Raw genomic sequence first — 15,336 nt, 5'->3', positions numbered from 1 at the left:
TGTGATCAGGTCAAACCTGTCGGCCTTCTGGCTTCAAAAAGAGAGAGAGTTCCATCTGTAAACACTGATCACACTGCTGACTTATATACTGAACATCACTGCATCAGGAGCTACAAGTTATGAAAGTTTGATGACATCAGAAGTTGTTTCAGAGACATTCAGAAGGGTTTGCATACACATATATGAACATGCACACACACACACACACACAGGTTAGCATCAAGCAACACTGCAGAGCTATGTATTATGTAACGGTTTCCTAGGCAACACTAGTGTGAGAGAGTGTTAGATCATTTTTGTTTTCATTGGTGTCCGAGCTGCAGGAGGACAATGTGAGTTCATACATGCTCACTTTGTCTGAAGGGAACTTCATGGTGACCTTTTTCACGCTTGTTCCGTTTTTTGTCAGGATCATAACAAAATCTAAACATGAAGGAGAAATGTGGCCAGTTTATTCACTGAAAAACTCAAATAGTTAGATGTTAAAGGATCCATTTAGATCATTGATTATGTGTTTTAAGAAGTCAAGATATTGTAGAACTGCCAAACAGCCAGAGGTTCCGATGCTGATGGTGGAGATTTATTATGCATTTTGTTTTTCCCAACAGAGGAGCGAGAGGAGCCCGCAGAGGGGCTTTCGTACCGGCAGCAGGAGTCCCACCTTTGTCAGCAGATGAAACTCGCCACTGTCTCCCAGGGACAAGAGTCAGCAGCAGCATCAGCAGGCTGGTTTCAAGAGGAAACGGCCACATGTAGCACAGCACAACCCTGCACAGGTCAGAGAGACAGCAAAGGTCACATCAGGATACACTGATGAATTCTAAGTCTGTCTAACAGAACCTTCAGTGACTTAATTAGCCTTGAAAATGTTCTATTATTTATAAATGTCGTTTTTGTCTCTTAGACCAGCAGCAGTACGCCAGCAATGACCAGTCAAAGCTTCCAGACCCTAACCGAATCCGCTCTCGAGTCCCGCCCAACATGCCAAAGCTTTTCATCCCTTCCATCGTTACCAAGTTTCCTCCAGAAATCACAGTAACTCCACCGACACCCACGCTCCTCTCCCCAAAAGGCAGCATCTCAGAGGAAACCAAACAAAGACTCAAGGTATGCAGTTAGCCTCTGAATATGTGCTTCTGTGCCACTGTGTGCATAACCATTTAAGACTCAACAGTGCCCCCTGCTGTCTCCTCCCGCACAGAACGTCATCCTGTCATCTCAGTCTGCAGCCACGGTCAAAAAGGACACTCTGAGTCAGCCGGCGCTGGAGGTGCAGGAGACGTCCAGCCAGGAGTCGTCTCTGGAGAGCGAGTCGGACGAGGAGGAGGAGGACGACTACATGGACATCTGAGCGTCTGAAGGCTCCGCGCGCTCGCTGAAACTGAACTAGGCCGACGTTCTGTCGCCTCACTCTGCCAAACCCCCTGCCCCCTGTCTTACAAAAGAGGAATGGTACACGTCACTGCAGCTGTCTTTGTCGATGCTATTGTCCCGTCACGTGCATTACAAAATAAAATGCAGTATTCTCATCGCCTGTCATGTCACCGCCTTGCTCTGCTGAGGGTGCACATGACAGGCGACGATGGCTTTACTCCCTCAGCATGTCTGTAATGTGCCATTTATGCATATCACACATCAGCTTATGGAGCTCTCCTGCACCCAACTGGACCAGGCAACGAAGACTTTCAGCCTTTACAGCCGAGCCGTCCAGTGTTTATGCATCTATTTTTTTATGTTTGCTAATCGAACCTCCGAGCTGCAGCTACACCCTCGTTTGAGAACTCGCCAATCTGAGGTGCCTCAGTCTGGACTCATCAGCATGAACCTGCTGTCCTCCACCGAACTTTTACTTTGGCATGAGAATTCCATCATCGCAGTGGTACATAATATATATTTCAATGAACACGGAGGTGAATACGGACAATCGGCTGCACTCGAGGCGCGTCTTTGGAGCTAACCGTCCACGCAGCCTCACAACCTGTAGCAGATTGAAAATGTTTACACTTAACATTCGGGATGTTTTTCAGTTAGCACCAAACTTTGTGCTATTTTTGTACTCACTGTATTTCTTGTAATATTCTGTCCTCTCTATATTTTTCTTTTCTTCGGTGTACATTTGTAGCTAAGAGGAACAGTTCTTACCAGGCAGACGTCCTGTCACCAGCACTGACCTGAATGATGCAGAAAGAGGTTTCAGTTCTTCTAAATTAGCTTTTGTACACGTCATGCTCCAACATGTTGGGCTTTAACGGGTGGAGTATTAAGCCGGAGAAGTGTGCGCATGTGTGAGAAGGTGAGGGTCGCTTCGATTTCAATCAACTCAGGACGCGACTTGCCGTTAGCAGACGCTTCACGCGATCTCTCCTGAGTTCAGTGGGATTGAAGCGCGCGACGAGGACTTTGATGCCTTTCCATTGAAACCGTTTTGCTAAATTTGTCTGGATTCTAGCTAAACTCAGAGAAAAGACAACCGAATGTTTTTTACAGATTGTTTTCTATATAGAAAAGATATTTACTGACTGTGTTTCTTGAGAGCTGTCTAAAGATAATTTTTAAAAGGAACACGTTAATAATTGTAAAATCACCCTTGATAAAAAGAAATGGTTTTGTATTTTGGTTGTTTTTGTTTATTTTTCTGGTGTAAGATGTTTTCTATTGTTCTGCTGAGCTTCTGGGAATGTAACACAGCTGAAGAGGTGAGCGGGTTGAAGCCCCCCCCGGCTCAGGCTGCTGGAGGGGAACTGTTCTCTATGTCTGACTGAATGCATTATAGATGTCAAACCAAAAATATATTTGAGAAACACTCACTTGTTCTGTGTGCTGCTTAAGAGACCATCAAGATGTGCAGAAGATATTATCCACAGGGTCCTCGCGTCAGGTGAGGAGGTCGTTTCGTCTGTTTGAAGTTACAGCGCAGAGCTCGACCTCCTGCAGGGGCCCGTTTGGTTACTGTGCTGTATTATAGGACACCTGAACACATCACTTCCTCCAGTGAGTACTGTTATAATGCATCATGATGCTCTTATGTGCTGTGAGTTAACATGTTATAATTCATGTCAGTCAAATCCTAACATAAGACACATAAAGTGGTTTATTAACAATAATAAAAATAATAACTTTATTTGTAGAGCACCTTCACGCAAAGATGCAACCCAAAGTGGTTAACAAAACAGGGTCAGAATCAAACATTAACACAAATATGTAATACATGAAAAAAAAGAATAGCAACAGAAAACAACCAAATCAACGTCATAAAAATAAACAATTACATATTATCAAAGACTTAGTAAAGTGGATCCTAATTAAAAGCCGCATTAAAAAGATAAGTCTGTCATTTCTTTTTAAAAGTTCCAACTGAGTTTGCCGTCCTAAGATCCGGGGGGAGGGCGTTCTGCAATTTCGGGCCGTAAAGACTAAAAGCCACCTCACCAGAACTCTTGTGGAGTACTCTAGGAACTTCAATCCACAAACAAACACTGAATATTGTTATAATGAACTATGAGTGCATTTAAAACCTAAGTGGTCACCTAATAAGTCCCATTACGTGAGGTTGAAATGGGATCAGTTGCAAACAGTAGCAGGAAAATGACAGTAAAGTAAATACATTCTAGGTTATATTTAAAGGTTATATTTTATTAATATGTCATTTTTGCCTTCTGCATTTCACCTTTGTTCACTGCTTTAATGCTGTAGTTGGAAAATACTCCTTTATTGAAGAAGAACACATGCATTGGTAATTATTGAATCAAATGTTTCCTTATTTAAAAGGATATAAAGACACGAGAGTCCAAGAGGCAGCAACAATATTTACAATACAGGCAACTTTTACAGGCCGGGATAACCGTCAATCTGCAGAAGAGTGTAAAGAAAATCAGGTTAAGATGCATAAACTTTACTTTGTCAAATTGCTTTTTAGAATTACAGGACTGTAACACATCTAATGAGGTTATATGTTCATTTTGTTTTAAATTAGTTTAAGAAGTCGTCAGGGGGAGTCATCGACAAGCTTGGTCAGACTTGTGCTGCCAGGAAGGAAACCAGAGAGAGGAGGATCGTCGAGTCTGTGAGGAGGAAGGTGATGGTTCCTCGTTAAAACACACAGCAGTCATTTCTGTCACCAGGAAAGGCCACACAAGATTTGAACAGTGGCAGACACAGCTAACGACACAGCTAACGTCACAGTCAAGTTTTTTTTTAAAGTGTTCAAAACTGAAACTATTTCATCAGTTACGAACTTAAATGATTTTCCTGTTGGCTGCTAAAAAAGAACAACATTTACATTCTTACCGATCAAACTTTGCCAGTGATAAAAACCAACCAGATTAAGTTTAAAACCAACTCGTGTTTTATTGCAGGACAATTTTTTAAAGTCAGTTTTAATGATATGCCTCAAAAGCAAAGGTTTTCCTCAAAGGGCTTCACCGTGTGTACAGAATAAAACCTCTTCTCCCTTCTTACCATCACTTATTAAAAGGGTCAAACTCCTCCCTGAAGATAAAGTGCTTCTTTTCATTTAAGATATGAAATAATTCATGTTTAAAAGTATCTTCTTCAATCCGCCGTGCTTTTTCCGGTGAAGCTGTGTGGACTCCTGCGGCCGGCGGACCACCCCGCTGACCACATTGACTTTGTGGTCAAAGGGCTTGTACGCTGGTGTGAAGTCTGCGACACGAGGGAAGTCATTAGTCTTCATTAGCAACTTCCAGGAGTTTCTTATGAAGTGCTGTGAAGTTGTCATTTGCCCCCTTTGCCAGGCAAGCTAGATGTGAGGTTTGTTTTCTTATGTGGTCGACCAAATGTGAGCTCGGCCGGCCCCAAGTTTGGTGCATGTGAGATCCCGAGCAGGAGTTCGGATATAGGCGGTATAGTTTTATCTATTTCTGTTCTTGTTATGTGTGAATTGGGATTTAATTGAGTACAATCTGACATATCTGTTCTGCATAAAACATCAGGATTTGCAGCGTTTTCTAGGTTGCAACGTTATTTGCATGTAGACGATCAGATAAAAGCGCTTTCCTGTGATCTTTACACACAAATAAAACCAGATAAAGTCTAATTACAATATCTATTTGAACATGTGAAGGCATGTCTTTCCCTGTGAGTCTGTGTTGTTTCCAGCCATCAGAGCTGCTATCTCTACAAACCCCTCAAAGTGGCCAATTAAGCATCAAAAGGGCATGCTGCATGGCTAATGTGAGCGAAAGGTGTGAGATTTCTCGTCAGTCCACTCCGGGGGCTCTTTATTGGGCTGCTAGAGAGCCGTCTGATCCCCGGGCCCTGGCTGTATATTGGCAGCTGTTAACTGAGGAGCACAAGGGGATCTGTGCAGTTAAAGCAAATGGCCAAAGACTGACACCTGGGAGGTGGAACATCACTGCTAAAAACGGCGATCTGGGAGTAAAGACAGACTTAAGATGGGGGGTTCGATTTGTCCATAAGGCTTCCTTCTGTCCAGGAAAAAGCTTTAAAGCAGCTACATTCCTGCAGTAAATTTAGGTCCCCCATTTTTTTCTCTGGCTGCAATCCCTATCAGTCCTCTCCACATCGCCTCCCTGATGTGTCATCCCGTCCCAAATCGCCCTCAGGCTGCCTGTTACACATCCCGTTAAGGCCTCTCTGCGCCTGACTTGTGTCCCCAGGCCGTGCACCCACGCAGCTTTTACCAGTCACACCTGCCACCTCCAGACGCAGTCCATAATGAGATTGACGCTGCCGCTGCTGAAATGTACACCTAGGCTCTGACACTCACACACACTCTGCTGCTGCTGGAGCTGAAAACCTGCAGAGGCTTTCCCCCCTTCAAATTCTCTTTGTTCTCGCAGCATCTTTCTTCTGAACCATCACCGTCTGCGTGACCTCTCTGCAACCCCAAAACAGCTCCCAAAGCAGGGATGAGCGCAAAGTGAGGAGAGCCACGCCGAACCTGTGATTAATAACTCCTCGACAACATCTGGCTTCACGTGAGGAGGAGAGAAATACGTCGCGCTTCCTCAAGGCCAATGTTGGTTCCGCAGAGCGTGGGGAGGAGTGCTGCATCAGGGCCTTTAACATGTGCAACCGATTCTTCAGAGACGCCTGTGTCTTTAAGTGCTTCATTACAAGCTGAGTGTTGTTATCCTTTTTATTCTGCATCGACCTCCGCACACAAGCGTTAAAGAAGAGAGTCAATATTTTCACAGGGAAGACTTTTAAGGAGTGAAAACCTCTTTCGTGCTGATTCTGCAGAGTGCTGCCTTTAAACTGCGGGAAATGTTCGATGATTCAAACTGCTTTTAAAATGATAGATCATTAACTGTACATCCCAGTGATTCCCAGATTGTTTAATAACTAATATAAAGTATCACTCCTCACTTTGGGAGAGGCTGCTGTATGGTTATAGCATCTCATCTGTTCTCCATACAGTAACACCAAAGCAAAATGTGTGCTGTGTGCGTGGGCCTCACACAGCCGAGCCTACAGAAGCCATTGTATGCAGCACGCAGACACCAGAATACAATGAGAAGTGGAAGTGGTGTGTTTATGCTAGGACGGAGGTTGAATGAGACGTGAAATATTCGTGCCTGTATTTTGCTCCTCTATGCTAACGCCTGCAGTGTTTAGCATCTGTGTCGCCTGTTAAACACGGTACAATACAGGCGGAGACGGGCCCTGCCGATGACACCCAACCAGTGCATTCTGCCTGGATGTGGATGGTGGGAGGACGGTCGGGGTTGTTGGTGCAGGTCTTTATTCTCAGACCCCTCCTGTCCCATTCAGGCCTGACTTGGGCATGTGGTGCTAACTGGCTGTTAATTGCCTGCCTTTACACGGGGCTTTCTCCACATGCAGAAACCGTCCCCTTCAAGGGAAACTAGCCTAATGAGATTATCTATCAGAGCATGGGCCTGTCTAGACACCCCAATACACAACACCCCCCTCTCCCACATCACCACAGCCTGCAGGCATGAGAGGGGGACGCCCTCAGGTAAAAGTTACCTGCAGAAAGAGTGCGTGTTGTCATTACGCCATTATGGGTTTACACAGAGATTCCCTCCCACCGCGTCATTTCTCTGATGGAGGAAAATGAGAAAGTGAAAAGGGATCATATATATGCTGTCGGGCTCTTTTTAAATGAATAGTGCTGCTCTCCTTAGCTTCAGGTTTGAGAGACTTTACTTGAGCATTCTTATTTCCTGCTACTTTATACTTCTGCTTCACTTCAACTCATACTATTTACTGCATTCGTCTAGCAGCTTTAGTAACTACTGTAATGATTCAGATTCACAATTCAATATAAAATCAATAAAGTCATATTTTTATACAAACAGGGCTCTACTTAAGTTATATATTTCTTTACATACTGTTAGCAAGATAAGATAAGATTAAATAAGATAAAACAGAACTTTAGTAATCCAGAAGGAAAGTATAGTGCTTGATGTCTCCAAAAATGCAGGACAAATTAGATAATTAACTCAAATATAAGTGAAAATATAAAATATAAAGTGTGTGAGTTATTGCAAAAGAGACGGTGCCTGATATAAAAACAGTATGCTGCACATGATACTACAGGTATGTAAAGAAATATGTATAAAAAACATATAAATACATTATAATAGCTCGACGTTATGCAGCTGCAACATTAAAGCAATGAACATGTTGATGCATCAGTATTTATAATCCAATAATAGAATGTATTTTATTTTGAAAGGGGTGATTCTGCATAATAAGGACTTTTACTTTTTAATTTTAATGCAAATACTTTTATACTTTTACTTAAGTGACATTTTCAATGCATGAATTTTCATTGTGGTTTGACTACTTTAATGAGCTACATTTACTCTCATACTTTAGTACAGAGTATTCTTGAAAATGCTGCTCTCACTGCTGTCATTTAAATGTGTCATCCGATGTATTTCTATCAGCCGTGTTAAATGTAATATACAGAGTATTTAGCACATCTCACACGCAGTCTAAATGCTGTTTCCGTGTGTGCGATATTTACACAGGCTGTGGTGCCGCCGCAGCCCCGATCTGCAGCAGGGAAGTGCGTCCATATTTGTTTTAAAGTCTCTTAGCAGTTAATAAAGATGCATTTCCTCCGTCCCCCTTCCTGTGGGGACGGTATCAAGGCTCTGTTAAGTCTCTTTGATTTCCAGCAGCCTCCAATCACAGCGGGGCCCTGACTCATCATTGTGCCACTTCAAAGCCTGGGAATGGCTCTCCTGACCCCGCCCACTCTCAGGGTCCCCTTAAAAGTCATGGTCACCTCTTCCTGCAGGACTCAAGATCTGTGAACAGGACCTGGCTGACCTTCTGACTGCCTGCTGCTGGATTTCTTTTACACATGAGGACGGGACCTAAGAGGAGCTGAGCTGAAACACTTGGATATCCCACTCTTGGATTTCTCTTTGGCCCTCGGTGCATGACCTTTATCAAGATTTTCCTGTTCTCCTACCGAACCTGAAGCATGCAGTCCATCAGAGGTGAGTGTAAATTGCCTTTCAATGCATTCCCTTCAGATTTGTCTTTCCCTTCCTCATCCATGCCTCATTTTGCAAAGCACAATTTTAAGAATCTTTTCACTTGTAGACTTGAAGCCCAACTTCAGCGGCCCCCCTCCCTCCTCCATGGCTGCCGGACCAGACGCTTATCTCCAGGGGAACATTAGGTTGACTCTGGAGGACCCTGAACTCTGGAGGACCTTTCATGAGTTAGGGACAGAGATGATCATCACTAAACCCGGCAGGTAAGACGAGAGAATAAAAACATGTCATGCAAAATGTTTGGAAAGTCCTCTTGCTGGTTCTGCAAGTTTCTTCCTGCACACTCATGTGTTCACTCATTTCCTGCAGGAGGATGTTCCCACACTGTAAAGTGAATCTGTCCGGCCTCATCCCCTGTGCAAAGTACATCTTACTGGTGGACATGGTGCCTGAGGATGGATTCAGGTACAAGGTAAGATAACTTTCAGTTTTATCTGCTTCAATTAAAAGTAGCCTTGACTTAGCACAGCCATGGCTTTGGCTCAGTGGTCTCCAGTATCTCCAGACACGACACCCCCCGTTTATCACCCCCCCTCCTCTCCTGACATCATACATCAAAGGGCGCTATCTCTTCCTGTTTTTCTATCCCCTGCTGGGAGCCCACTGTACTACCCCCTGTCTCTGTGGGTGGCTGCCGGGCCAAGCAGTCACTCTGCCACTCTGTCGTCCTCTCGCACCATGGGGAAGAAGCAGGAAGATGAAGCCGCTTTCTCCGTGACACATTTTACTGACTGATCTGTCTCCTTCTCACAGTGGAATAAAGAGAAATGGGAGGTGGCAGGAAAAGCGGAGCCCCAGCCACCCTGCAGGACTTACCTCCACCCCGACTCTCCGGCCCCGGGGAGCCACTGGATGAAGCAGTCTGTGTCTTTCCTGAAGCTCAAGCTCACCAACAACACGCTCGACCAGCACGGACATGTGAGTGAGAGCACCCAGAGAGGGGCGCTTAACAATAACTCTGTTTACCAATTATGATCCACATTGGGATGTTGGTTAATTAAGTCCTTGGGGGTCAAACTAGTGACACTTAAAATGGATACCTGTGAAATTAAGCTTAAAAAGTATTTTAAAATGGAAAATAATTTAAATCTCTCTTCTTCTCTGCAGATTATTTTGCACTCCATGCACCGCTACCACCCGCGCTTCCACATCGTCCAGGCAGACGACCTGTTCAGCGTCCGCTGGAGTGTTTTCCAGACCTTCACCTTCCCTGAGACATCCTTCACAGCGGTCACAGCCTACCAGAACACTAAGGTCAGTTTCCATCTCTGCAAACCAAAGAAAACCGCTGGTAGACAACACAAAATATTGAGATTTAACTGGTTTTATTTTCCCACCTACAGATCACAAAGCTGAAGATCGATCACAACCCGTTTGCAAAAGGTTTCCGGGAGGAAGGCACCAACAAGAAAAGGTTAGTATCACACTATTATTCCATCTCGTGAAGGGCTCATTGCATGGATAGAACATGTGTTGCATTGTGTTTAAGGTAATACATGCTTTGAACTGAGATAAGGATTAAAAGTAATGTATGTAGTTCTGTTTTACTGACCCTGATGTGTTTTTGCAGGCGTGCAAACAAGAGCCCCGCTCTCCTTGAGAAACGAGCCAAGATGTCAGACATGTTGAGCCGGGACTCTGAGGACGACAGCCCACCAGGTAGATTATTGCACACTCTCTTCCTCTCTGTGATGTTTTCACTTTCTTCTCCTGGACTCTAAAGTTAATGTGATAATTTCTGTCTTCTCAGATTTCTGCAGGACATCATTTGAGGGTTACGACGGAGAGGAAGGAGACCTGCCCAAAAGGAAAGAGGGAGAGGCGGTGAAAGAGGAGCGTTACTCCCCGTGGGCTGCAGAGAGGGAGCACAGTGTGAGGACTGAGTCTCCTGCTGGAGCTGACCACAGAGACATGTACAACACAGAGCAGATGGTTCCTGCTCCTGCTTCCTACCAGCCGTACAGGTAGATACTGATGAAGTTATGCAGCACACTAAAGCTTGATTATGTCTCGATGAACTGAGCGCTGATCACTTTGCTTTTTGTCTTCAGGTTCCACGAGTACGGGAAGTCCCCCTCTCCGTCCTCCAGCGTGGGCAGCAGCAGCAGCGGCTCAGGGCGCAGCAGCTTTGAGTCCAGAGTCCCCGACGTCGCCACCGTCCCCGATCACGACTCCTCAAAGCCCCGCACGCAGGAGATCGTTCCCTCAGCTTGTGGCCCGCAGCACCTCCCGGCCCCGCAGGACTACACGGGGGTCCTCAACATGAGCATGAGCCAGGCGGGGAAGCCCGGGGTCATCGGACACCACATCTACAGCCCGTACGGAGCCGAGCAGCCGCTGGGCCAGTGGAGCGGCCCCGGTCCCGCTCAGTACCCCCCTCCTCACCACCTGACAGCCGACTACACCACGCAGGCCGTGCACCACGGCTATCACCATGGCAACGTGGCTGAGTGGAGCCAGTACCCCCTGTTCTCTTATTCCTGCTGGTGAAGGGATGAAGTGACTGAGGAGGACTTTAGAGTTTGCATGCTCAGACAAACAGAGGCAAAACACGAACACTGAGACCTGAGCTGAAGGAGCCGCCTGTCTGCTGCTCAAACCGACGTGTGCTACTCCATGTTGATCGTTTTATTGGGTTGTGTATTTATTTAGTATTTCATCTCATCTGCAAGTGTAAAGATTATTTTTATAAAGAAAGAGAATAAAAGTTAAGTGTGCAATTAAAGTCTGTGTTAAACTGTGATGTGATCAGAAATAAAAACCTAAAAGTGACATGATTTGATGTCTCGTGGCTTTCTCTTTCTCTGTCCCTAACGAAGGCAAGTCAGAATCAGGTTTAGTGCTAAGGAGGTTTACACATAGAAGACATTTGTCTTGATGTGTTGATGCAAAATAATTAAGACAGAATGAGAATAAAGAACTACAAAGCTAGTAAACAGCAGAATTCCTGTCAATGGTCTTAAACGTTGAAAAAACAGCCCTACTAGAAATAAACCAAATTGTATTATATTGAGCAAAACAAAAATAAGCCAACGTGTGAAGCCAATTTTGCTTGTCTAGAATTCTTAAAACCAGCATAAAAGTCTAGCGACTACAACGAGCGCAATGGGTCTAAAAACGAGACAAAAATGAACAAATTTAAGGAAACTGTGTTTATTACAAACAATGAAAACTGTTACTTAAAGCTGCCGTGAGGAACTTTGGACAAAACTGTACCTCTTATCTCTTGGCTGATTTTGTCCTGTAAATGCTAAAGTGGAAGTTTTTAACGATACATCTCATCCTGCTTTCTTTAACTTAAATTTTTAAGTTTACTTTTTTTTAAAAAATGTAAACAAAGGCAGCGTGCAGTTAATCGTTTCGTCTGATACCTACCCCCCCACCAGCCATTTCAGGCATTAACAATAACTATATAGAAATAATCAATGTTGTCGCTGATGGTCTGGTTTGTTTTTGTAAGTCATATAGAGTCATCAGAATTAATTTCAGTCTGTTTCATAACCAGTGCAAATCTCCTCTCAGGAGCTTTAAGACAGACTTTCTTAAAATAAGTGTTTGGTCTCTTCATTGGGCCGACTTTAAGAATGAATATCTTAATTTAAGATGAATAATTCTTATTCTTAAAACAAGTAAACAATCTTGTTCCTCTGCTGGGGTATTATGCTAACCATAGTTGTGGCTTGTTGCTGTTTAAATGTTGCTCAATACGAGCTCAAATATCTTATTCAGACAAAGTAAGATATATTTTCTTTCAAAAAATTACCAACACACAAGTTTTTTTTCACTTTCTTTTAACTTCCTTTTTTGCAGTGAATAACAAATATTATATATATGTATATATATATATATGAACAATAGGACAGGGGAAGTTTATTAAAAAAGCCCCATTCATACATAGATTAATTCTAAGGAGCATTATGACAGGCATAAAATACAGAATACAAAATAAAGTAAAATATAAAAACAGGTCCGGTCAGAACAGCGCAGCAGTATTTGCTTCTACTTAATTAAAACTTGTCAGTTATCATTTTTCTTAGTCTTTATAATTCCCAGAATTATTTTCTCATGCGTCCCAGAATCCTTTATTTCTCAACCTATAACCCTGTAGTATTACCCAGTACTGGTACTAATGAAGAGCTGTTCGGTGTGTGCAGGAAGGTGCAGGTTGATGGTTGAGTCCAAAAAAGCTTACAGCAGACAATATGGATACAGTGAGCGATGCAAACACACTATAGTCCAGTGTGGCTAACATGACGCATAAAGTCAGCTCTCTGAGGCTTAGCTTTATTTAACATAGACTGATGGCATGTTTAATACTGTAGCAAGAACTTTTAGCAGTTACCCAGTATGATTTTATTCAAACAAAGTAAGATAATCATTCCTAACAGGCCTTTATAACTTCCTCTGACCTCACTGCAGCCATGAAGCTGCACATGTCCTCTCTGTGTTTCATTTTAAAGTGATGCTCTGCAGGTTTATTAAAAGCCTGAGTGTCTGCCTGTGAACATCTGCATGCTCTGCACCCGGCCGGCTCGAAAAAGCAGCACATCCTCTCGTTGTGTTTGTTTGTATTCCTCTTTGTTGATCTAATGAGCGGCCCTCTGTAGTTTCGACAGGCCCAGCATGCATTAAAGACTCTGTGTTACTGTGGCTGCGGCTCACCTGCTGATGTTTACCCAGCAGCATCATAAAGCATCGCACGGCTCTCGCTCTGCATCTCAATGAGCCTTAAAAAGCATGAAAATGGGGGCTGTTGGCCCCTTTTCACAGCTGAAAAACACAGGCAGGGCCCATCGCCTCCGCCCTGGGTGGATATGAGCCGCTAATGACTGTTGTAAAGTACAGGGGGGAGGTGGAGGAGGGGGAGGAGGGGGAGGAGGAGGAGGGGGAGATCATCCTTTAGGAACTCCTCTGGCATGGTTTGGGTTTTATTCAGCAATATTCATTATCCTAGAGGTTTCTCTGACCAGTACGTCCACGCTCAGACTTCAGCCGTGTGTTTCACACAGTTCATTTACTCTCTTTAATGAGGAGGAGAAGAGAGAAGTCTTTGCTTTACTGCTGAGAGAGAAGGTCAGAGTGATGAGGCTCACACTCACAGAATTATTATGAGATTAAAACTCCCAGGAGACTTTTTTTTTATCACTAAAACCCTCTGAAAAATAAAAACCATACTGAGAGGAAGTGGGAAAATAAAACCCTGACATTAAAGAGTTGTTGCCCACAGGATCATCTGTAATAATACATGAGGGGATTGTTCCCATATCCTTATTGCATATATTTATCTCAGCATTCACAGGCACACAAAACAAGCTCTAATCTGTCAGTGTGCACAATATGAAGCAGTGACTTCGCAGGAACAGTAAGGTCATAAAGACTTTACTAGAACAAGATGTCACTGTACCTTACGTCATACTGAGGTGGCATGAGTGAAAATATACTTCGGAAAATGATGGGTGTCTTACATTATAAATAATCAACAAATAAAATGAGAAAAGTTTGTTAATTTCCAGTTTGAAATGTAACATCAGTATTTTGATATGATCACATTTTTTATGTTTGTACAACTACTTTTCCTATGAGTGTATATGTTATTCTCTAATAACATCATGCTTGTCTTTTGTTTGTAGTGTCCCCTGTTCCCCTGACACTGCATTTATCTAAATATTATGTCATATGTTTAATCAAAAAAAGTCTGCAGAACAGTCAGAAGGTTAATTTATGATTGTTTATTTGAAGGCATTTAACCAGGAACAGCCTCAGCGAGATTAAAAATCTCAATCATAAAACAAATAACAATTACAAACACTAGTCAACGTAGCTGGGTCACATAGTGGAAAGCCAAGTCAGAGCATCTACATCCTGATGCATCTTCATCCAGCGCCTCTAATCGACTAATAAAAACACCCAGACTAAAATCCTCCTGCAGCAGATTCCACGCAGCAGCAGCAGCGTACCTGAAACACCTTTTCAAGACGCACCGTGGGGACAAAACTAAGTCTTGCGAGTGGGTCACAGAGCGAAGGCTGCAGCTTCCAGCATTTTTCAGATGAATAAAATTACATAAGTAAAAGGGATGGAAGTTAAGAATTGCCTTTTAAATACAGACGTGCAGTGATTTTGTCTACAGGTGGACGATGCAGGCCAGCCAACTCGAGCGTACGATGAGTGAAGGCCTTAAGATTTGTAATAAACCTCAATGCTCCGTGGTGTACAGCGTCCACAGAGTGAAGGCATTGAGAAGGTGCATGCAAATAAAAAAGCATCAATCAGGGGCAGAAAAGCAGCAGCAGCAAGTTGTCTTTTTGCAGCAGAAGAAAGACATGTTTTGTTTGTTAAATGAAACCCCTTCCGCAACTTAACTTCTTAACAGGCTGCTGAACATGAAGCTTAAAAGATTGTGAATCATAAATGAAGAATCCCAGGTATTTATAAGAAGATACAGATGGAGGCAAAGGAAACCTACGATGTCCAAAAGCTACTTTTTGCCACAACTGTTTTTTTCCAAGCACACATCCGCGACCCACTGAACACATCTCCGCGGCCCACTTTTGGGTCCCGACCCACCAGTTGAGAACCAAGGCTTTAGCGTGAATACACAGTGCTGCTAAATGTGTTGCACTGTTCATGTCATGTCTGCAAAAACGTGTTTTAATCTAAAGACACAGCTGCTGTATGTTCCAGGGTCTGCAGAGCAGCCAACCTGCTCAATACGTCATGTTTAATGTACACACACGCGCACACACGCGCATAGTAAAAGGGAAAACTCTGTCAACAGGTGACTCTCTTTGTTCTCTTGTGACTTATTACTAGA

General features: G+C 43.6%; 2 protein-coding genes across 2 annotated transcripts in view; both read left to right on the top strand.

Annotated features, from left to right (window-relative positions):
- Positions 1-2,807, top strand: part of cabin1 (calcineurin binding protein 1) — a 44,523-nt gene extending 41,716 nt beyond the window's left edge. The window contains exons 37-39 of the mRNA XM_069682545.1: positions 609-776; positions 905-1,107; positions 1,202-2,807. Coding sequence (XP_069538646.1) covers positions 609-776; positions 905-1,107; positions 1,202-1,351 — 521 coding nt within the window. The 3' untranslated portion in view covers positions 1,352-2,807. The remainder of the gene's footprint in view (positions 1-608; positions 777-904; positions 1,108-1,201) is intronic.
- Positions 2,808-2,872: 65 nt separating this feature from the next.
- On the top strand, positions 2,873-11,259 carry tbx16 (T-box transcription factor 16). The gene is made up of 10 exons (XM_069682544.1): positions 2,873-2,991; positions 7,986-8,462; positions 8,569-8,725; positions 8,832-8,934; positions 9,276-9,440; positions 9,630-9,776; positions 9,866-9,936; positions 10,093-10,181; positions 10,273-10,486; positions 10,574-11,259. Exons 2-10 carry the CDS (start codon positions 8,447-8,449, stop codon positions 11,010-11,012), a joined length of 1,401 nt encoding a protein of 466 aa, XP_069538645.1. The 5' UTR covers positions 2,873-2,991; positions 7,986-8,446; the 3' UTR covers positions 11,013-11,259.
- The last annotated feature ends 4,077 nt before the right edge of the window (positions 11,260-15,336 follow it).

Source organism: Semicossyphus pulcher, unplaced genomic scaffold (genome assembly GCF_022749685.1).
Source record: "Semicossyphus pulcher isolate SPU_LCO1_2020_fin unplaced genomic scaffold, fSemPul1.0.p SCAF_6, whole genome shotgun sequence".
NCBI classification, from domain to species: Eukaryota; Metazoa; Chordata; class Actinopteri; order Labriformes; family Labridae; genus Semicossyphus; species Semicossyphus pulcher.
Note: the sequence above shows the minus strand (reverse complement) of the source record. Positions and strands in the feature narration are given on the sequence as shown.